General features: G+C 35.1%; 1 protein-coding gene across 5 annotated transcripts in view; it reads left to right on the top strand.

The window, feature by feature from the left end:
• Positions 1-25129, top strand: part of LOC124631829 — a 117350-nt gene extending 92221 nt beyond the window's left edge. Inside the window, exons 4-13 of one of the 5 annotated variants that reach the window (XM_047166450.1) lie at positions 9872-9918; positions 10478-10635; positions 16814-16972; positions 18078-18134; positions 19615-19681; positions 20488-21011; positions 21154-21346; positions 21645-21817; positions 21897-22266; positions 22361-25129. In XM_047166450.1, coding sequence (XP_047022406.1) covers positions 9872-9918; positions 10478-10635; positions 16814-16972; positions 18078-18134; positions 19615-19681; positions 20488-21011; positions 21154-21346; positions 21645-21817; positions 21897-22266; positions 22361-22821 — 2209 coding nt within the window. In that variant the 3' untranslated portion in view covers positions 22822-25129. Of the gene's footprint in view, positions 1-9871; positions 9919-10477; positions 10636-16813; positions 16973-18077; positions 18135-19614; positions 19682-20487; positions 21012-21153; positions 21347-21644; positions 21818-21896; positions 22267-22340 lie in introns of all 5 variants that reach the window. The other 4 variants (XM_047166452.1, XM_047166451.1, XM_047166453.1 and 1 more) reach the window with 4 other exon arrangements.
• Positions 25130-25471: the final 342 nt, after the last annotated feature.

Consider the following 25471-nt stretch of genomic DNA (forward strand, 5'->3'; position numbering starts at 1 on the left):
TATAAAAAATAAACTTCGTTACTTCGTTCCTGGATTTTACATTATTGATGCGTGTATATTTTGAAGCACTCTACACCAACTATTTTATGTATAGCGCAAAACTATATTCCATAGAAAATAATAATATGAACAATATCCAGAATGTACAGAAAATAAAAACATCTAAAACAAAAGAGCGAGCTTGTTAAAAATCCAATTAACTTCAACTACCAATAATAAAAATAAAATAAAACGATCGTATTGCGAACATTCGAACAGTGATCATTACAAGAATAAGTTGCAATCAAACCCGCGAATGCTGACGCTAGCCTAAACAGCTTTATCCTTATTCGACGAAGGAAATTCGCGGTCGGCTTACACGAAATGTTAACGATAACGAGAATAGCATGAGACGTAGTCGTAAATTATTTGGACTTTAACAGGTGTACCCGTTAGATAAGCTTTTGCGCTGCATGTTTAAATTCTAATCTAAATTGAAATCAGACATTCGATTGGCGACAGAAGCGGCCTCCGGGTTGAGAATAGCCGAAGTGATGCATGGTTACTATGAAGCGAACTGCATTCTTCTTTAGAATATTGAGAAGAATAGAATTGACGGGCATACTTAACAAGATTTTTCTTTATCAGCACCAATATTTGTGATTGAAATGTACTACAACAGCAAAAAGTAGGTCCTTTTTAATAACTTTTTTTTTTGGTTTTGTTGTAAGATATCATTTGAAACGTAGCATACCTACGAAGCAACAATATAAACCAAAATTAGTTCGCAAACTTTATTCAAAACTTAACAAACAAAAACCCAGCAAAGACATAAATATTCGTCAATCGTTCCAACACTAAGTCCCGCTGAAGTAAGTCCTCATTACACCGGTGCTTGCTGTAAAATAAATTCAAATTAACTACTGATGGATATGTCCGGGCCGGGCGCTCGTACGGCGAAATTTGTGTTAAGACCGTATTTAAATGAAGGCTACTAAACTAGAACTAATAAGGTAACTGTCGTGGCCAATTTATTATTGGAAATATTATTTTTCCTCTCAATAAATTTTATCTATATCTATACTAATATTATAAAGAGGGAAACTTTGTTTGTTTGGTTGTAATGGATAAACTCAAAAACTACTGGACCGTTTTAAAAAATTCTTTCACCATTCGAAAGCTACATTATCCGCGAGTAACATAGGCTATTTTTATCCCGGTACGGGCAGTAGTTACTACGAGATGCGAGTGAAACCGCGGGAAAACGGCTAGTCTTTATTATATTTCTTAACGAGTTTTTATTTCATAGGGTTGTGAAGTTGTAATGAAACAGTAATAACTGACGTCAGCAAGCTTTAACTTTCATTGTTGTTTTTTTTTCTATGGATCTATTATTTCATCTTGACTACAGTCATTCTTATATTAGTCGGAGGGTTGAACAGACACATAAATAATGTGTGGCACACATTGCTTGTAATACTTTTGAGAAAAATAAAACTCCGATGACAGATTAAAAATGGTTCGAGTATGACACGACGAATATGAAATGTTTCATCATGATATAAGCCTGTGATGCATACTATCATTATGCTACGAACGGGTAAACTTACATATTATGCCTGGGTTTACTTATTACATTGAACGGTTTAACTAAAAATATACAATAAGTCGTGTAGATTTTCTGAACTCCAAAAATGTACCAGAATTAAAGAGATGAATGTAAAAATAAATCTTTGAATGGGTTTTTATTTTTTGTACAGCGTGGGATGAGCATTGTTCATTACTTGTATATTTTAATACATGTATCCTTAATAGAATTCCGAAATCAGATCCGATTGCGATGTTATTTATAACTGTTTAATTGGGTGCGGAATGGAGGGAACAAGCTTCGGGGAATAGGCCACCCACGTAGTAAATTGTTGGTTGTCAATTATTAAAGGATTATATTAACAGGTGTGTGGTTATCGTCGTCGGTGCATGCATATGTCTAATGACTACATTATACTTGAATCACGGGGCACCAGTCTAGCGTAAAAATTGACATCACGGTTGACTCAGTGGCTGAACAAATGGCTTGTTCGCTGTGTCAGTTCGCTACTCATGCTGGGGAACATTGACGCTTAACGATACGTATTCTGCGTTCTTATCTATGCAAAATTGATATGGCGTAGATTAACTAACCAGCGCAGCACAGTAGTACAGCTAATAAATTATAAATACATTTTTAATAGGTAAATAAAAATAACATAAAATAGTTATATAAAAAACTATTCGTTTTCAGACTAGGTTATTTGACGTTATATAAATGAAGTCTGTGTACCTATGTGTATGTATGTGTATACAACATAATATCTACAGAGTACTTATCTATGTAGTCTACTTTCTAGAATTTACCACTCTATCCATATCCCTAATTAAATCTAAAGAACACGAACTCCTTTCTAAGTGCAGCTGGAATATTAAAATCTTGCATTCCCGACCGAGCGGAGGTGTTCTCATAAATTTGTACTAGGAAAACCGCGTCACTGCCCACTCATCCGATCTAGCATGTCGTACAATGCTAATTAGATCTTTGCACCACTAGTTTGCCTAATGAATTACTCGTAAAAGTGTTATTCGATTGCAAATAGAGATTATTTATGGTAATAAAGCTACAGTGGGCGTACGTTAATCGGCAGTCGGAGACCTGGGGCCCGATTCTCCTAATTTTACTTAAGCGACATACGATTCACATTCGACTCGATTCGACTGATATCCAATCCCGACTCGATTACGATTGAAGCGTACGTGGCATTCCGCTATTTTTTCTTTAAAATAAACGTTTTTATCCTTTTCTGTCATTCAATAATGAATCATTTTGTCTGCAAATGATTTACGATTGTAAAATGATTGTACAGCTAACTACCGTATAGACCAAAATCACCAAAATAGCAGACAAATCGCACACCAATCAAATGTCAATCGAATACGATTGGTCTTTTATTAGTAGCAGAATGCCCGCTAAGGTTAAAACTGCTATTCCGATCATATTGCGATTAGATTTCTATTCGATTTTGACATTATTAACTTAGGAGAATCGGGCCCTTGGGGATTTTATAAGCAGTTGGTTTAAAATGTGTTTTAATTTAATTTAAATATTTATTTGATAGGTAATGTGCATAAAAATGAATATAAAAAGTTTTTAATACTGCATATAGCTATATGACTCACATTAATGCAATTAGTTTGTCGTTTAAAATTACGTTTAATAGACGTATAAAATAATATTTGAATTCTTAGAAATCATTAATATTTATCAGCATTTTCCATATCTTCAATTGCTCCTGTCTTAGATGAAGCTTGCTAGTTAGGTTTATGAAAATTAGTGGCTACTTACGAAGTGATTATAAGGCACAAAAGTTTTACGTAAAACTTTTGCACAGAAAGTCATAATTCTAAAAGAAGATAATAATAAATCAAAAATGTCAAAGAATATTTAGAATAAGCTGTTGTTCCGTAATCAAAATGGAATGGCTTTTGCATAACGTTAAATAGTTATTTTTTATTTTAATGTTTCTGGTTTCAAAAATACTTGTATTCTGAAGTAAAATTAACCTAGAGTCTAGAGAGTCTAGTAGAGAGTTAAGCGCATTACGATATTATTGATAGTTATTTTAATTTTATTACTTATCAAATTATGAAGTGAGATGTTATTGATTAAATTTATATTATGTTATTGATTGACATAAAAGAGAATACTCCAATAATAAATATCTCGGAAATAATATTTGTGTTATTAACACTACAGCTTAATTAGGTACTCATAGACATCGTTTATCTATTTGGAAACAGCAATGAAACGATCTAGTTTTAAACGAAACGTTTACGAGCTCGGCTTGATAACTGATTTCTAGGGAAATTGATTCTGATTACCAATTTACTCTTGGGAAGTTAAAGCCTCTCTACCGGTAAATGTAGGTCGAGTTCAAAATATTCCACAGATTATTTGAACAATAATTGCTGATTATATCATTACGTTGAAACTCATTGGCCCAAAAAAATGTAGGTCAAAGTCATGGTAGGTTATTTTTTTGGTTAATTAGTGTTTGCGTTTTCTTCAACAATAAGATTCCTTTATATTTACGGTCAACACCAAAAAGGGGAACATGAATCATAAATCAAAACCAGCCCCCTTCGTAAAAAAAAATCTTACTGCCCCGATTAATGTACAAAAAGTTTTAGGGGTAACTGCAAATTTTCGGCCATTTGCTGAAATATAAATGAACGAATTCCTAAATAACGACATCCTTTTTAAGAACCTTGAACTCGCATCCGACCAAGCATCAAAGCTTGCGACTTCTTAAAGTATTAAAATAAGGATACCCCCTCTGTTCTTGTGTGAATCAAGTTATGGTTGCCAATTCCCAACTGGTAATAAAATGCTCGTTGAAAATGTACGCTGAATTACGTAATCCAGTATTATTGTTTGATGTAAATGTTTAAATTCAAAGTACATATGTATAAAATGGCAACTAATAAAAAAGAAAACTTTACAGGTATTTAATATTTTGAAAGTTTTTATTTTATCATTGCCGTTGAATTCTATCTGACGTTTTACGAATAAAGATTTGTACGTTGGTTGAATCTATACATCTATACATATAATAAATCTGTAGAAAAGTAATTTTTGTACATTGAAGAAATTGACAAAAAAAATAGCCAGCATGTTAAAAGATAACTAACAGAACCCATTTCCATCATTTTTGTTATTTTTGTCTGTTTGTCTGTTTGTCTGTTTGTCTGTTTATCTCTTTGTTTGTTCGGGATTCACGTAAAATCTACGAATTAAATGCAGACAATGCTTATATACAAAAATTCTACGTAACTTGGGGTATTACTTAGTTTTTGTTTCATCGAAATCGATTCACTCTATCGAAAGATATGATTAATTTTGTGAATTCAAGATGTAAAATATTACGACACGCAATCTATTTGTCAAAACTGTACATTTGAATGTTGTACTTATATTAGTTGATCGGCCTATTATTATCAATCTTTACACAGAAAATCACACCTTTATAAGTAACTTCGGAAGAAAAAAAAAAATGAAAATTTTGTTTAGCCAAGGTTAAAGTAGCTCCATCTGTGGTAAATAAAATACATCCAATTTGTCAAAGGAGCGAGGTGGTAAATGACAATATTACCATACATTCTTTATAGAGGATTATTATTTCAACAGATGGAGTTGTGTATTTTCCGTAATTCACCATATTTTAACACGTAGTGTAATTTTTCGATAGACATTTCAATAGTGTTTGTCAGTTTGCCGTGCCACATCAAAATCCAACTAATAATTATTACCTTGATGAAAAGAAAATTAATAGTTCTCAGCCAAATTTAAAACGGTGCCATCTAAATTATTTTTTGAACATTATGTCAAAAATGATTACTTTAGTGGAACAATTAATTATCATTTAAAGTTACAGATGGAGTTCATATACCATGAGTTCATATAACTATGTATATGAAAAAATCCTGTTTTTTCATAAACATAGTTTAGCTTATCTTCCACTAATGTGGTGGCCTTAAAACAAATTACTTTGAGTGAGTAGTATTAAGTAGACCTTAATTATTTTTTCTGATGCAAAATATGTAAACTTAATCCTAGAAGAAATGAGGATCTATCTCTCGCAAGCGCTGCTAAGCGTGAGGAAGGTAATGTAGGATTCTGTAGCTTTAAAAACAAGCCCAGATACAAAGTGCAGATAAGAAATGGGAGCTCTCTCTATTTAATACCATACCCACGTAAAATGCTTTATGCGTCTGAAAACGTACAAATTACGCGCCGCATACCAGAGACATGCTTACTTTCAACTTCTGATCGCAAATACACTGTTCATGATTACGAACAGTCTCAGTAAGACCCGAGCCAAGTCTAAAAAAACACCTTTTATATAAAACTACGTTTGATGTCATTTAATCACAAAGACAGAATTGTTCTCTGTTGCAAATTCTATCCACTTATATCCTATCCTAATCCAGAATGCATTGCAGGTGTGCATTGCACAAAAACCAATGGTATCCTATTCGAGAAGTCAAAAGAGTTGACCTGCCAACGTCAGCTTCTACGCTAAGCAAGTGTTGTTAATAGAACCATCAGAATTACATTCATCGTTGAATGAGGTGAATAAATTTTCAGAAACCACAATAACAGTAGGAGCCAAAGCGTATTATCGCTTCATAGAGCTCTGATTGGCCCCAGGTGACCAAGTCAGGTCTGATTTGTTCGTTCATCAGATCTTTGAAAGTGTTTCGGTGGATACTTACTGTCGTCCTGTTTACGTGTGACACAAAATATGGTAGGTATATAAACGTCCTCCGCAAGAGCGAAATTTTCCCGGTGTGCGGTAGTGACGCACAGTATACAACACTTATGTTTCTTTTGATTTGCTGGCTCCACCAAGAAATGACAAATTGCGAGCGTACATTCTGAAAATCTTGGCAAAACTACAGGTTTCAAGAACGAACACATGAAGTGGACTCTAACAGATACGTACATTTTGCCTATTCGTGAACTAATGCAAACATTTCGCTGGAGTCCCGGCTTAGGCCTCCCCCACATTAGGCGTGCGCGATCTTCGGGCGTGTGAGTAGCGCGGGCGCCGCGCGTGCGTCGCGAGCGCGTTGCGTGAGCGTCGCGTTTTGCTGCCCTGCGGCATTTGCAGCGCGCTCGCGGCGCGCACGCGCCGCTCTCCTTGACGTTTAACTGCTAAGGCGTTTAGCGGGCGGCGGGGATAGCAGGCGAAGGGGTAAGAACGCAACTCGAGCGCGGCGTGCTCGCCGCGAGCGCGTCGCTTGCACTCTTCACACATGCCGCAGGGCAGCAAAACGCGACGTTCACGCAGCGCGCTCGCGACGCCCGCGCTACTCACACGCCCGAGGATCGCGCACGCCTAATGTGGGGTCAGCCTTACCATGAGTAAGTGAAACTATCCTACCCTATGCGCCTGCTGATGATGATGACTCATTTTATCATCCATCCAGCTATTCCCCAACTATGTTGGTGTTGGCTTCCAGTCACCGAATCTGTTTGAGTACCAATATTTTGCTTGGAGCGACTACCTATCTACAATCCAGTCAACTACACAAGACGATATCCATATTATGGTAAGACTGACAGACTTTCTGGCTTCTGATTAGTCGCAGCAGCTGCAGAAAATGTGCAAATGACAGCTTTGTCAGACTCAAAGCATGTAGACATAGATTATAGCTGTTTCCTGTGAAAATTACTTACGCACCATACGTAATAATTTTCCAAATTGGCTGAACAACGACACAAACTTTACTTCTTTTGTTTAGATAAATGGTCACATCCACAACACAACCTTGATCAATGAATCTATGCGACTGCTAAGTGCTAATCCTAATTATACTGTCACGTGAAAGAATGCAGCTACGGGATAAGTAGTATTTTGACGATTCTATATTGCCCACGCAGACGAAGTTGCGGGCAACAGCTAGTATTAAATATGAATGTATTTTTTAAATATGATTTAATCTTTTAAAATTGATTAACGAGATACACGAACAAAAATCATTTTTTCTTGCATCAAAAACAAATGCGAGATGTTGCAAGCAATGCATATTACGTACACACGTGTATGAAATTAATACAATCTCTATTCCAACTATCTGAAATATCTTTATCTTTACGAGTCATAAATCAAACTTCACCTTTGTGCCCTTCAATAAAATACACCACTTTATCAACCCATATACTTTGACGACTTACAATTTCTATGAGAAAATACAATAAACACACGCCCACACGAGCCAAGTAAAACAGACGAACTAACGAACCTTTACAATATATGTAAATTCAATACATAGCATTCATAATTTTGTGTCAATTGATGGGAATAAATGTACAGAGTAACGATCTTAACACTAGCATATTAACATACGTAAAGAGGTATGAGATGTCATATTTGAATATTATAATGTTATCACTGTATTTAGTTTTGCATAATCTATATGTTTGAATACTCAAGGGCTTAACATCAAGTCAAACTTTTTCTATCTTTTTAAAGAATTAATACTTGAATTATTTTTAGGTATTAATACTGCACACGCTTAAGAAACTTTATGCTTTACTTTCAGAACTAAGGCTCAAATATTTATTCAATATTCTCTCACTTTATAATACTAAGCATGTATTTTAGCGTTGACAGATGCAACAAGCTTTCATCAAAGAAATTCTCAGGCACTTCAATAATATAGGCACCCGCAATGTAACCCGTCCTCTCATGTTTAGCTCACGTGCCTTTGTGCAGCATACTTATAATATTTACCTTTCTGAACAAATAGTACAAGCAAGCAATCAAAAGCTGTGTTTAACTACCTATGTATATCAATAAAATACCAAGATATACGGTACAGTTAGTAGGTACTGGCATTTGGGGCGATATACGTACTCGTTACTCAATTAACGCTACGCACAGACGGGAATCCTACTAACAAGGTACGCGATTACGGCCGGCGCGATACGGGAAACGCGAGAAACGCCGTGATACGCGGCTTAACTAGACGAAATTTATCTAAGTGCTATAGAATGCGCGGTGCGTCGTTATTTCTGATTCGCTATCTGCTTTGTTGGCTGGTTTCGATTACGTTTCGACATAAGTCCGGTTTGGTATAGCTTTTATGAGACGCCTGACAATTATTGGCTTTGTCAAGACCGAGTAAGAGTTATATGCTGCGTCTTTAAATTGAACTTTATGGTTTTAAAATGAAGATTGCTTTGGAAATCGAGGTATTGGGCGACCATTAAACGCTTATCGCTTTTAGAATGAAATATTTATTGTTTAGAGACTTTGTTGTGTGGATTGGTTATGTAATGTATTTTGCGAAATCGTAACTTTCAATGTTGTTTAATTTACACAAGTTAACACGCGCATCGCAATAAATAACTTTACGAATAACTCGTATATTTTTCCTAAACGATCGAATGAAGAATGCAAAATTATAATATTTAATTACTGATTTACAAATACATACCGCAGAGTCAAACATGCTATCAAATTTGGAATTAATATAAATTTAAAACCCATGAGAACTAAATTGTTGAGAAAATCAATATTCATTGCAACCGCGGCGTTGCATGGTGGCGATATGATGCTCATACTGATTTATTGCTCAACCCCAACTTTACATACATATCATACATATTTGGTTTTCGAACGAAGCGTGCGATATGAGACCATTGTTCGTAAATACGCATCTTGACGTATATCTACGTATTATCGTAGATTTTTTGCATTTGTTTTTACATTTTGTGCTCTATATTTAGGTCTGATATTATCTAGATTCAGGAAATTAATATTCTGATTCCTTCATTGTATTTTATAACACCGTAATACAGACACAGGCAATCAACACAATAACAAAACCCTGAAAGGGACGGCTGTTACCCGAAAACCAATCAATTTTCAATTATCAACTGACAGTCATATTTTCAGATCCAATAACACAAAATTTAAATAACATTGAAAATACCGGGACATATTAATTTTATATCCGTAAAATTAACGTCGGTTTAAACGTCCAATTATCGGGGCTGATTAAGGGTGCGTACACATCAAAACGAACTCTTTACAAAATTTACGATTTCATTAACCGCCACTCATTTTACGGACAATCATCATTAGCGGAGTATTGTTAATGCCGTAGTCGATTAATTTCCCATTTTCCGAATGCCGAATGCTTAGTCCGATATTTTTCTGCATTGCAATATCCGGATATTTCTGTTTATCGTTAACTGTTGGATTTTGTTTTGTTGTTATTGTTTTGATACACATTTCATCATGGGACTTATTCCACTTAAGTATCTAATTTATAATGTTTCTTGTTTCAGTTGCCTCAGTCCACGGTCAGCCTATTTCTACGAGTTTCCACCTAGTGGTGAGTCTTGTCTAGTACCTCTTAATGAAGACGTTTATATCAGTCACATTATTAGAAAATATATTCATGATAAATGAATGAGAGAACTGTGCGTATTTACTCAGTCAAAACATTTTTACAATAAAAAATAGTTTAAAAGTAGAAAAATAATTCTATTTCAAACTTTTCAAGTCATTCAACGTTAATAAGCAAATTAAACGGTTCTTTAAATGTTCTTTGAAAGGCCTAGAAGACTGAATAAAAAACTAAAATACCTTTAGCACTTGAGTACTTGATTTATGAACTTCTAATGTTGCCTAGACGTGTCGACTCGTGACTTGCTTTTTTAGCCCTAATTCGCTAAAGCAATTTTCTTCGTAAAATTAATAATACGAGTTTTATAAAATGACACTTTTTTAGATAAATCTTATAAAAGTTCTCAATTAATTTATTAGTAAATATACTATGAGTCAATGAAATTAAACTTCTTTTTTTTTAGGTTTGATTAGCAGTTATGTAGCTAACTAAAATTGATACTATGTCGCCATTTTATAGTTAGTAACAATTTAATTTTAAGCAGGCATTATTTTTGTAGACAACTGCCTGGGTACAGCTAAGAAGAAGGTGACAACATTTTCGAGGCTGCTTCGAGGACTGAAATCCCATAGGAAAGAGAAGCATGGTTCATGTTCGCCTAAACACACGCATAGCCCGAGACAAGTACTACCACCCCAAAGGGTAAGTGTATAGAAAGATAAAAGTTTTATTAGTGACCCGGAATTTAATGCTATTTATGTTATAGCTACTATTTTATTGCTGGCGATAAACTAAATATGTTTCAGTAAAATAACGTGTAAAGAAATATATTTTTGAATGATACTGAAAATAAAAGTTATTAAGCAACTGTAACTTAATATTATTATGCAGAAAATATCGGATCACGATTGCTATTGGACTTTTTTTGTTGTTGTGTTTTTAGATGTGTGAAGATTTCAACTAAGAGGTAATGCAAATAGTTCTAAATGTTTAGTTCACTTTTAGCGAATAACATACTGGCATGAAAAAAGTTTAGTAAAATACTATCAATGAATAGTTTTGTGTGTGACCTTTACCAATGAACTAACAGCTCTTAGGTTCATGAAAGTTTCCAGACTACTATTACGAATTTGTTGACTTAGGCATGTTGTGAATGATTAAATATTGTAGACATTTCTAACAGGCATGTGTATTCTTGAAACAATGATGTATTGTGTATACTTAGATAACAGAAAATACAGAAATAGTTACTTCTTCGAAAATGTTCTTGATAGAAATATAAAATGCTGTCATTAATTTTGGTTGCTCCACGCACTAGAAAATGATGTAATAAAAAATTATGCTAATAATTCATTTTTTATGCTAATGCTCCTTAGCGAGGTAATAATAGGAATATAATTATAAAGTTTACAGCAGTTGCGTGGGTGGTCAATTATGCTGTGAAACGAACGGCCTATAACTTTACACCTCACACTTAACAACTACTTGTTGTAAACATTTTAATTAGAAAAACTTCTGCATTGATAAGTGTTACATTAAATATTTCCTAAAATTTATAAGACAGTAGTAATTATGATAATAATGTCTAATAGAAACAAGGGTGTTGATAGTACGGCCTGCCAAACGATTCTCAGTTTTCAAATGAACACTACGTTCTGTTACGTAAATGAAACGCAAGATACCCTGGGGAAATATTTACATTGCCAAGATTTTATTGATTGGAAATTAAATCACACCAATCTACCAATTTCATATAACATTTGTGTCACATGGCATCGACTGCAACTTGAACTGCTCTACAACCACTCCAGATTTTAGGTCAAACACAATTAGATCGGAAACAATTGAGTCCCAATAAAGTTGGCCGCACAAGTCTGGCGCTATTGTCGTCGCGATTTTTCGTTAGTAACAACAATTGTTTGTAACCGAATCTTAGTTTGAGTACACGCTTACGGCGTCTGTCTCTCGCGTTTTTTCATACATTCCTTTTTGCTATCCCCCCATGCACCATTATGTGGATCCGGCGCGTCGCCGGTACGCCTTTGACATGCACTCCGAGCAATTAGTATGACGCGTCGTGTGTACCAACGTACCTACAATGCGTACTTGCAAAGCTTAATTTTTTTGGAATGTTTGCGCTTAAGTCTGGGTTTTTTGAGTCTTGTTTTAAGTTAGATAGCTAAGTCGTGAAGTGTTTCACGCTGCGTCTCGAGTTAATTTTGTATGCAACCACAGGTCGCAATGTACTGAAGACAGATGTGATATGAATATCTTACGACATTAGATATTGTTAAAGACTTTTAAGTTTATCTAAGTGTGTTCCTGTTGGTGTATTTCTAATAATTGTATCATTACTAGATAAAACATTCAATTAAAAGACGTGAAGATATGAATTTCTCTATACACCAATAACCCTCACATAAGAAATACACGCTTCGAATACGCAACTCATCTCACCCAAATTAAGTGCTACATTTTTCCACGTCCACCTATATATTTATTAATCTCCAGACAAGGCGGGGTGAAGAAGGGGGGTTGTACGTCACCGCATGCCTTTTGAGAAATGACGCCTGCCAAAGTTAAGTCGGTTGAGCCAAGCCAAGGCGGTGAGTTATGAACGTTTGTTGAGCCAGCGGATAAAGGCCATTAGAGCTCCGGTATAATCCTTATCGGCCAAGTTGCACTTAGGATTAGTCTTGTCAAAAGTCGCCTTTTTCGGTTTATTGACCAAGCCGTGTCCAGCTGTGATTAGGGGATCAAAAGTGGATGAGTATTGTTTGTAATGCTCGTGAAGATCCATCACTTTAAAGCTGGATATGAAATAAATGCTCGTTGAGATTACGGATGATCGATAGGAATTAAATTCATTGATTAAAGGAAAGGTCGAAACTCTCCAGGAGATACATAAAACAACATCCCAAAATAGCATCGTGTGATTTTAAGTTTTTTTACATACGTAATATTATAACGATACCTAAAGAACGGATAGTTTATGGACCAAAATTAGCACATCTCACTTACATAAATCAGCTGTGCAGTGTCAAGCGCCATTTTCTTTTTAAAGTAAGTCCAGCCAATTTTCACTGGGGCAAATTAAATTCTGCTTAGTCCCATGCCCCGTCGCCTGATATTACGCCAGCAAATCCGCGAATAAACTTCTTTAGCCTTTGCTGTTATTTTGCGGAATTAGCAGTTTAGAAGGAAATAAAAATTCTGATGGAACACAACTTTCTTAATCTTTGACCTACTTGCTCCTTTTACAACTTATTTAGAAGACGTACGTAAACGTGAAAATATATATTTTATTTTTAGGAGTCTCTTTCATTATTATGGCATTAGGTATGGAACAAAGATTTGTTGGGTAGCAAAAAGAAGAACAATAGACGTACTTACAGTGATAAAATTTCCAAGAACAATATTGGTATTAAAATGTAAAATCTTAATGTATTTTTGAGCAATAAATAAAATCGGTGAAAGAAGTAGAAGCCATACTTAAGAAACTATAAGTACTCCAAAACTTTAACATACCATTGTCGATAAAAGACTTGCCAGAAAATATTACCTACATTAAACAGTAAGTCTTCACCAACTGTAATTTTAAACTTAAGCCACTAAAATTTAAGTAAGAACAAAGTAATGATGGTATTCGGCTCACACGGCATTGGCACGATGCCTTCAATACTTCTTGCGGGAGGTATTATTGGTCCATGTTTATGTGTATGGTTTGTGCTCTATAGAGGGTAATAAAACGTTATAGTTGCTCCACGGGCGCTTTTAGCATTTCCAAGACCGTAAATACGAGCATCTTGTATCGATAAACGAGTATTGCACGTTGCATTGTTGGACAATTTAGTGGTGGAGTATATTGCGTATTTAGACGGCCATTTCACCTTCACCAGTAATAAAGAAGGAGATAAAACAAGATTTGCTGATGATGGGTACTCAAGTACAGCGCAGTATGTCCAGATTACTACATCGATAGCGTTGGAATTTTTGCTCTGCTCGGAAGTACGATCTAAAATGGATAGCGTGCTTTTTTGTTTTTGATTCTGTTTTTTATCTCTTAAATCTATGTTTATAATGCTCAATTCTTCGCCATAACTATTATCTGAAAAGTAAGTTGCAGTTCCAACTGTTATTGAAAAATGAAATCAAATTTTACTGCACCATTTACGAGCAACTATTCGAGATCCCTAAAGAATTTAATAAATCCCCAAACTTAGTTGCAAATTGTATAGCACTAAATAAAATGTAATTTCAACTACAAAACGCGGAGTATGCAAATGAATCGTAAAAAGATTTTCATGTAGAATAGATTAAAACGTAGCCGATATTAAAGTTTCATAAGTAAGGGAAGTTATTCGTTGCGACTAGGGCTTTCAAACAAACGAAATGCATCATTTTGTCGAATGGTAAAATTAAATGTTTTATATTTGCCGCGAGGTTATCCATAAGATTGTGACAGAAACGTACAAAATAATGCTTTAAATGGCCAAGAAACAAATTACTTAGGAATTTCATTTTTCACTATTTTCAGCTCTCAATTTAACAATATTTGTGCTATATATTTGCAAAAAATACACCAACAAGGTAAAAGTTTACCACATACTGTCTATTCCCGTCGTCTTATTTCCACCGACTGACCGAACTATAAACCAGATTAGTCAGTCCTCGGGACAGCCCTAACCACAACACATTTATCAACTTTACTGCTGTTATGTATTCAGAACCATTGTTTTTGACACAGATTACTTTCCTAGCACGTTTAGCAACGAAACTTGTATGCAACTTCGTTTTGAATATTTTTGCATTATTAAATGTTGCCTTGTTTGCGGTTTTATTGAATGAACATTTTTATTGTTTGAACATGAATTTATTATTGAACTTTTATTAGTCAAAGTATCAATGTTAGATAAAGGAATTCACTGTTTACTAGTCAACTTTATTTTTTTCTATTGCTATCAAAATAACGAAGGCTTATCTTTCTATGAAAATCACATCGACGTCCTCAGCTTTGTTAAATTAAATCCACATACGCTTATGCAAACTCAAGCTCAATTTTTTGTTGAATTTACAAGTGCCAATCACTTTATGCCATCAAACATAGACAATGGATAATACGGATTAATAATCCGATATCTCTCAATACTTGTCGCCAATTATCGTGTCAATTGCATTCCTGAATTACTGTTCAGAGCTGCCAATCAAATTCATATTTTATTACCATGCAAATAGCTTATTTATTCAACGCAGTTCGTTGATAGATCTATCTCTAAGCGAAAACCATGTTAGCGTCAACTTAAATGTTAATTGTGAAATTGATTTGTTTCCCTCAATGATATATTAAATGACAAATGATTTAGTGAATCTAAATTGCAAGTGTTGTGTTTGGCGTCGTAAATATAATTTTGATTTAGTGTGAAGCAACTTATATCATTTATGTCAATAGTTTCATGAGTCAAATAAGCAGCTGTAATTTGTATTCCAATAGTTGTAATTCAGGTGGTTTTATGCGCTTCCGAATAAATTTTATGTAATATTTGATCACTTAAACATAACTGAAATTAAAACCATTAAACCGTCAATGGCTCGCTTCAAACACAATTTTAAACCGATATTTCTGCATAAAGAAAACGTGTGTGACTTTGATAAGGGGCCAATAAATCGTGCAAGGTTCGAGTTTGGGGCATCCGCTCTGTCGCATTATAGAAGCTCCTATTGTAGGCTATTCGCATTATTCCCTTATCAAGTGCGAGTTAATGGGCGAGCATTGTTGGTCGTATGATTAATTGATTCGTACGTACATGCTTTCATTGTGATGCAGATATCCTTAGCTTTTTCCTTGCTTAAGTGAAAATGATAAATGAAAAGCCATTGTTGGCCAAGTAGTAGTGACGTTATGAGCGTATGCTAATTAGCGCGGTGTGATTTTGATTGTTTGTTTACTTTGTTTGTTTTGTCGTTGTTGGCACAGACAATAGTGAATTATGAATGAAATTGAAGTTTTGGTAAATATTGGTTGTTAGTTTCGTAGTTCGTCTGTAGTCGTTTGTTGTTTTAGGCGTAGTTATACCGCGCTGTTATATTTGTAAGAGCTCTGAGACAGTCTGAGACAGTCTGGTTGAGACTCAAATAAGCCTTAGTGGCTCTCCTTGGGAATGATCTATGTCCAGAACTGGATATAAGCCTACAAGATATAAAGTAATTCAGGTTTTCAGACTAGTTAAGAAGACAGGTCCAACTAGTATAAGAAGTTAAAATATCTCATAATTTTTTTAGTGCGCTGTCTCATCAAAGGCGGCATCATTAATCATATAAATACGCTACTAAAGATATATAATATTAAATCCAATTAAGTTTAAGTCTGTACTAATTTTATACATAAACTTTTCGCTTACAAAACTTTATTTGCACTAAAATTATGTTGGTTGTGAAACTTCAACCAACTTGAGGCGATAATTTATCATATCGCCGCTGCGAGGCTACGGTGATTCGGGAAAAAGTTAGACTTTACGAAGTAGCTTGCTAGTGTATTTGCGAGAAATCTTTATGAGAAAAATGACTAGCCGATCACATGATAAATGATGTAAATTTTACTCTGAAAAGGTACTTAATTTGAATTTCATAACTTAGAGTAGAACTTAGATTTAGTATCCTAAGAGACGAGTGACAGCACGCATTGTGTATCTGTAAAACATAATTTCTATGTAATTACAAGTATAATGTGTATTTCATGGCATTTATTACTCATGTATTTATGTACGCAACCAAAAATTATCTTGTGATAGCCGCACAACCAAACAGAAGCCTTCCGAAAGCTGCATACTTGGTGAACACTAGACGTTTTGGCCTCAAAATTACAAGCGATACTTTCCAACAGGTGGACACACCGGACAGCGTGCTACAAAGTGGCCTTGGCCTAGGGCCTGGGCCCGACACAGCTCTTAGGTCTATGGTTGATCCAAGAGACTATGACCGCCTCCGCTTCTTTCAAATGAGTGCCGCCCAACCAAACACCTTCGAAGAAACTATACATAGGGTGAGCATTCAGCACATTTCCCTCTACATCTATGGGCGGCAGAGCTTTTAAATTGCCATGAAAAAACCCCTAAATTGCTTCGTTAAAAATATTTAAAAACCACTTTAACATTATGTTTTCAAGCAAAAAACGCTTGAGTCTCTTTAGTCCTTTTTGGAGCGTAATTTTATTCACGCTGAAAAAATGAAAGCATTTACAACATGGCATTTTAAAAAGGGATTATATGAAAGATATTACATCGTTAACGTTTTTGGTTAACTTTGCAATAAGACGCTCTGCCTCTCGAAGGTGCTGCAGGAAATGCTGCTAACTGTTATGCTCTGGATGGCAAACTATTTAGCCTGTTTTTCAATGTGTATAGATATTTACATATTGGTTTAGACACACAAACATAGCAATGGCTTTTAAATGTTTCAATTATATTAAAATTGTTTTTTGTGATATTACTGCTTATTTAATTTTGTATTTCAATTTTCATTATTTTTTATTATTCTTGTATTATTTGTAAGACTTGTATGTATGTAATAGATCAAATCTTATTTTTCATAAATAAATACAATAAATCTGTCTTCATGATAATTTATTCAATTTATTTGCCAAACAGAGTATTAACAGGTTTCAAAATTCAAAATCTCATCGAACACTTTTGGCTTCTTTTAATCGGCATGCTCAAAGAATTGGAGGTGGCTCTACAGATCATTATCATTGCATAAAACGACATTTTATCCTCACGTTATTATCATTTTATTATTTATTTTCTATTCAGGATATAAATACTTTATTACTTTTGCACAGCTGGGTAGTTTTGATTTATTTGCACGATATGAACATGTAATGCATGGTTAATCACCTAATTACACCGAATATGCATGTTGTGCACGATGAACATTTTGCGTTTTTTTAGTTTCAATAGAAAACCCTTATCATTTACAAAACCAACCGTTTAGCAGCACTTTACTATTTTAATGCGTGTTTTATTCCAAGTTTTTTATCGGTCATATTTATTTATTTCCCCCCTTTCTCATAATTTTGTTTATTTTTCATAATATCAGCAAAGAAAATAAAATAAACAATAAAATATCATATCATGTATTTATTGTTGCAGTTAAAAGTCCAAGAAGCAATGAAGAAAAAAGACAAACTAGCGAGAGAACAGGAAGAGGTAATTTTTGATAGTTTATTCTTTTCCATTCGCATATACGCTGTTAACGCAGTTACCTACCTGTACGCAGAATAAAGTTTGAAATAAAAATAAAACAAGCCTCCGCATATTCACATAAAAACAAAATGCAATGGACTGTACAGTTTAAAAACTAAAACTATTTTTTGTGTGCAATTAAAATATTCCAAAACAATACCGTAACTTGTCAAAAAAACTAAACTGCATTTCCCGAAAATGCTCCATCACAATTTTTATTCACAACTACGCTCGAACACAATGCATTAATGCAATCGAAAAGTTCCCTCCGTTCACAAAGCCTACATCCGAAAATAATCTGATGGCAGTCTCGCACCAACATGTAATCTCCTGACTGGCTCAACCATTCGACGCACCTACCGAGGCAAGCTAATCGTGCCCTAATCTCGGACTAAGCCTATTAGAGGCAGTTGTATCGCTTCCCTACGAAACTTCCGAAGCCCCTTGCTCAGCACATTTCGCTCGTAAAACTATGGCTCCAACTTCGGAATATTGAACATTGAAATTTTACTGTTTCAATAAACTGTTTGCCGCAATTTCGGTGATACTGAAATGGGCGCTACATAATATTTTAAAATGTTTATCGAAACATGAAATGAGTGCCAAATTTTTGTAACAAGTAATATTAATAATATGCATCATAAACCGAAGTTCCATAAACAAAGAAACCATAACCACATTACATATTGCACCATGTTTCAGTAAAAATTTGCTAAAATCTCATTTTCTAGAACAGTGCGACACGTAAATCCCTTTCGTGTATAAACTGCGCCATCTTGGTAACTAAGTGTGCATAAATTAAGTTAATGTTCAATACTTTTCTACTTACGAGAAAGTGGTCTTTTTATTGCCCCCTTTGAATATTTATTATCGTGTACACGCATCCAGGAAAATATTTCGTAAGGAAACATTTTAAAAGATTTCTCGACCCGTTTGCTGTACAATTTATGTTTAAAAATAAGCGCATAAGACGTCTAAGTAAATCCCTTACTGTAGGCATGTCTTAGAGTAGCTTTAAGTATTTTTTTCATTCAGTCATAACGTTTTGCTTTTTTACATTTCACACTAAATAATCTTTTGAACATCAACGGATGTGAGTGATTGCCAAGGAAATAAGAGCATCTCATTTTCTTACAAACACCATAAAGATTTTACGCTTCCACTTTAAGTCATGCCTATTTTATATAAAGAAACTGAAATGAACTCGGTGGGGGAAAAACGCAAAATTCAAAAATGTTTAGGCACAATGTAACGGACTCCTGAAAATTGCTCATAATTTTTAAAATTAAAATTTTCCTATCTTGTTTCTCCACTCCCCTACAAAATAGCTAGCTCAGTTTCCTTGCAAAATTAAAATAATGTTATCTACTTTAGGGGGAAAAGTTCCGCGAAATATTCAAGCCTGATGTGTTGAATTTTTTGCAAGCGTTTATTGTTGTTGCAGATCCTTAGAGATATAAGACATGGTCTTATGAACATGGGAAGAGACGGCGTGCGGGGACCTTTCGGAGGTATGTTCAAGAAATTCCGGAGACAACCTTGTCCAAAACATGTTTTATTAATGTTTGGATAAGGTTGCTAACAATTAAAATGTGCTTCTGACTTGAGTTTTACATTTTAATCTGATTGTTTTTTAAATATTTTGAAAACATACATGACATACTTTCTGTTTGTTTCAATATACCTGATTGGCAACTTTTTTATTTTCAACAAAATATTAAAATAATCAGATTCGGCTATTTATTGTTGAGCTACCGTGATTACGCATGATGCTTGCACGATTTTTTGATACTTATTTGATCAATTGTGCGGAATGCTTGTTTTGAAGAATTTCATTTCACGTTTTACATCATGATCATGCGGTATGCTTTCGATGTGCATCAATCATTCATCATTTTATTGTTTCTTGGAATTAAAGAACTTACCTGATTGTTCAGTTATGTGATTATTGTTTATTATTTTTCGATTTTATTGCAAACAGCAGCTTGGAACAGAAATCGTGTTCAGCGACTTTGATAAATCAATTAATTAAATCGAAGCCATCTTTATTACTTATAATCATCCATCGATCAATGTTTTCTTTGCGAGAAATGCTGAGTGCATGTTATTTTGGAAAAATAAAATATTTTGCAACCACGCACGGCTTTACGATGTTCGTACACAGCTTTAACTGCAGTGTTGTCAGTGAATCGCCAGTATATGGAAGGCATATTTACGGTAAACTTTTTTGGCAATTTTGTTAGCACGTATTTTTTATTTGCATTACTGGGAACTACGTAACTAAGCTACATCGATCTAATAGAGGGATCATTTACAGACGATACGTATATGTATGACGACGAAGCGAGAGGCCTATCAGGAAGAGGGCATTGGTACGACGAACCGCCTTACGAAAGTGACCCTGAAGACTTCTTGATGGGCGGGGGAGCACCTGCCGCATCATTTCAGAATGGTCGTGTTTGTTTTACTTTAAATCTCAGAAATGAATCCAGAGGAGAAGGCGTAATATCGCTAAGAAGCGCTGGCGATATAAGTTTAGCGAGAACCCCTCGGAGGGGATTAATTATTCCGCAGAGTGGCCCCTACCCGACCACCGTGATCCCCTTGCGAACGGCAAGAGATCGGGAGAGTGGGGATTACGCCGCATCTGATATACAATCTATAGGATCAAGGTTATCAGGCATTTCTTTAGAATCCAACCGATCAGAACGAGATTCCAGGAGGGGTTATAGGCAAATGTCCGGTTACCGGATAGGAGCCGATCCTTTATCACCAGCTTCGTCAGATTATGAAGACCAGGAAAGTGAAACAGATTCACAGCACATAGCCACAGTGCACAAGGTAATTCAAATTATTTCCTTGCATCCATTGTAATTTCACTGAGAGAAAAATTGTTAACGTAAATTAATAAATTTGCCAATACCAATGTTGCTTTTGATTTTGATTTCCTTTGCCCAATTAACAATTACATCTCTTATTCCAGTCAGCTGAAGAATGTGAAGGTGTCTCGAACTTAGCAGGAAAAGTAAGAGGGCTCAGACAAGACGTCCAGAGAAAAATATCAAGGCTAAGGCAAGAACGGGGCCCCGAAGGCAGCGACAGGCGGACGAGTGGTGACCAAGCATTTCCATGTTCTAATAGTTCTTTCGAAAGTCTTCCCAGCGGATCAGGCAGTAGTGAGTGGATTTATTGAGTTATTTGTTTGTGTTAATATAAATGGTTTTGTAAATAAGTTGGTCTTTCCTTTCTTTGTACCATAACACCCCATGTGTTACTTACAGATACCTTCTTATATTTTACGTATTCTCAATTTTATTTGCACCGTAACTAATCCTACTAATTGCATCGCAATGAAATACTAAAACTACTACCCATTCACAGTCAAACAAAGATGTACACAGGTATTCAACTTTCAATGTGTTGGTCGTAGACACTGAAATTTATTTTATCTGAGCGTAGAATATTTATGTACAGGCACACAAGCATTGGTTCGCGCCGGTAGTAATCACTCATCTCTCTCGGCAGAAGAAAACATAGAATTAAGTCCAGCCGGGCGGAGTTTACTCGTGCCGCAAATGCTGTGTCGAGCTCGGGCCCTCGTCGATTACGTACCCAATATTTATGAGAAAGATGCCCTGAGATACAAGGTAAGACGACTTAATACCAAAGCGTACTCACTGCTCGTATCTAGGAAGGAATTTCTAATAACGTGTTATTTGTCAACAGAAAGGAGACATCATAGAAGTGATAAACATGAATGCATCCGGCATATGGCGAGGCGTATTGAACAATAAAGTTGGAAACTTCAAGTTTGCTCATGTCGAAGTTTTATCTGAAAGAGACACGGTACGTTCAAGATCGTCCAAATGGTGCAAAAGTCGCGAAAGGCTTTGGGAAACGCGGCCACGTACGGTAGAAGAATTATTGAGAAGGATAGACTTGTTGGAATATGCTGTGGCCTTTGCAAGGAATGGATATGAAGACATAGAACTGTTCAAGGAGATTGAACCATCAGATTTGGACTACTTGGGAATAATGACTCCAGAACATCGCACACGTATTCTCGCAGCTGTTCAACTTCTGCACCAGCTTGAATGTGAGTTGGAACAATAGTATTGACCATCTATTTCAAATAAAGTATGTAAGTATCTATTTTATAAAGCTTCTAAGAAAATTATCATCTTTCACAGGCGTTGAAGGTGAAGCAGAAGCCGATGGAGGTGGTTCAAGCTCTGAGGGTGGTGACTCTCCCTTCGGTAGACGACAATTTCCTCGAGACTCGGGGTGTTATGAAGCAGGCGTTGGGGTTGGAGGTGTTCGAGTCCGGACCTCGCCACTAGTTCACAGGGCCGACGAGCCAACACACAGGCCTCCAGAACCAGCGCCGCAAGCTAAACGCTCCATTCGTCGACGTCAACCAGATGACGCCGAATGTGATAGAATTGAGCGTTATCCAGGTACAGTCACGGAACGAACGACAACACGAAGTGGCGGTCTTCCCGGTGGCGCTAGAGACGACACTTGTGAATCTGACCACCGACTAAATGTAGTTAAGTTTGTAGCCGGCGGGGAACCATGTGCATCGGAGAAAAGTAGCGACTCGGGGGTGAGTAGTTCGTCATTAAGTTCAGCTCATCCCCACCGTCCCTGAGCGAGGCCTGCCGCGCCCGCGCTTGCCTAGGCGCTGGCGCGGGCGCGTGCGCAAGCCGCGCAGCCGCCCGCTCCCCCCGCCGACACTGAACCGTCAGCGCCGCCCGACCCCGAATAAGAGTAAACTGAACTCTGTAATACCGCGCATATAAACTTCAATGAACACATTTTTTTACTTTCTGGTCTACATATATTCCATTCAAAAAATCATTCTTAATTCACATGTTTTCAACCACATTTTAGTACTTAAATCAATCGACTCAAAATAAGACTGAAACTTATTTTCTTTATAGGAATGATTGTATAATTTTATTTTGGGCGGTGCGAATTAAGATAAGTGTGGGTTAACCTCTATTTGACTTCTGCATAAGCAATAGATGGCTCTCTTTAAATATCATGATTTACGATGTCGAGCCCACAAAACTCTTTGTGTAAGAACTTGTTACTTAAAGACTGACTTAAGTTTCAAAGCACTTATGCGTGCTGTAATTTTATGAAACGATTAACAGTTAAAATGCAATAATGTAAAGATATGTAACTCTTCTTCTTTGATATATTCAAGTAATTGTGGACAAAGAAAATTAATCGATGTTAATAGATTCAATCATAAAATAGATTTCAGTACGGAATATTATTATGAATTGTAGATATTTATATAGGTTGCTTGTTACGGTTTCATATGCGGATATTGAAATCGCTATTTATCATTCCGTTATAAATTGAAAAGCATATCATGGATGGCAGCAATTTATTATAAACTTTAGTTTGCTTTTGATTTGTTACTCTGTTCAAAATACGAACTTGTGGTTTTCTTTAAATTTTCATTAATTGCAATAATTTTATAGATAATAACATGATTCACGGCACATTTTCTCTAAATTATTTTGTCATCAATGTTGTCCTTCCGTACATAGTACATAAAATGTCCGGGAATATCCGCATTTCCCAGTACGAGGATAATCTAAATACGTTTAGGATTTATTTTGAACAGAGTATTTAAAGGCATTTATGACTGTATTTAGGTATTAGAGAAGGCAATATGCCAGTTTGTGTAAGTACTTGGGCGTTGGAAGCGCAACATTCAATAGCAATAATTGTAAATACATTAATAGATAGGTTAATTATTATATATGTTGATAAAAAAAAAGTTTTTTGTAATTTTTTAAGAGAGCTTTATGCGGTATCCCGTGTGTACAGATATTGTAGTGAAACAGTGAAATTTTGAATTTCACCCCTCGATCTTCCGTGTCATGGTAAAGCAATTTGACATACTTTACGATCTTCACACTTGTGACTGGGCTCTCGTAAAATTGTAACTACTGTCAAACTATAGACGGGAACAAAACAATATTAGGTTTCGCAAGTTGCATAACATCAGGTTTGTTGCTTTCCCTTTTGGAAATATTATTGTTTTCCTTAAAGCACTTACCTCATTTTTGCTCGTTTTAAATTTGGTAATGTGAACCTGTATTCAATGTGTATGCTGTTATACATATCGATGTGAGTTTCTGAAAGATCATTTTTGTAATTCGATATCACGGTAACCAAGTTTGAAATATTCCCTATTTTTATGAGCAACATTATGCCTTCCGTAAAAAAACATCAAATATCACCAATGCAATGATGCTCTCTAAAAATGGTGCTCAATTCCAAAAACTTTTCACATTACTTAATTTTATCCTTTCACTATCGAATTACAATTTAGTTTATCATTATAGTAAATAAACATATTATACAGAAAGCAATAGGTAAGCCTGAATATTTGTGTTCAAACCAATTTGAAGACTTTTGCCCATTTTTTGTACAAGCTCAGCCATTCGTGTCAAAATTGGACACTCCCGACTGTTCGTGGTGTTCCTCTTGTAAATTTTGTAAAAAAGAAATTCTTACACACTTTTCGAATACAATCGTGAACTAGTCCGAACTATTGAATGTACATAGTTAAATGTTTGTTACTTGTATATTGTAGATAGAATATATTTCTTTTGACAATTGTATATTCAATAAAATTAATTCTTTATTAAAAATTCAATGTTAAAAAGATAATTTATTTATAATCAAAATTATGTTAATGATGCTCAGGTAGATTTGAACTTATCCATAGGTTTTGTGGTTATAGTGTTGTTTTTAAGACTTGTGATTATAATAATTAAGCTATATAATTCACTTTTTTATTTCCGTTAGCCATACATCATTAACTGTGCGTACTTTTTGTAGCAATATTTATATTTTTTTTAAACAGACCTTATGTGTAAGTTAACAAATCTGTTTACAAACATGGATTCTAAATAAATAAATCCAAAAATTAATTGGCTTTTTATTGACACTTCTTATTTTCTCCATGTATGATATAGTTACTAGGACTTCTCATAATTCAAGCAGGTGATTAGGTATAAAACTATTAGAAGTATATCACAATTATCCTAAACTATTATTTAACTTCAACACATAATAGAGTTCGTAATAGGTTCACAACTACAAGTTTCTTAATAACTTTAAGTTGAAGCCTTCAAACGATTACATAAACGACATCATTTATGCTAGTTACTAGTTTTCAGAAACTTACAATAAGCTAGACGTTATACATACTCAATCACCAAACACACATGCGTTAACAATTACCAGGTATTAGATACAATTTTTTTTCATGG

The sequence above is a fragment of the Helicoverpa zea genome, chromosome 7, assembly GCF_022581195.2.
Source record: "Helicoverpa zea isolate HzStark_Cry1AcR chromosome 7, ilHelZeax1.1, whole genome shotgun sequence".
Classification (NCBI taxonomy): domain Eukaryota; kingdom Metazoa; phylum Arthropoda; class Insecta; order Lepidoptera; family Noctuidae; genus Helicoverpa; species Helicoverpa zea.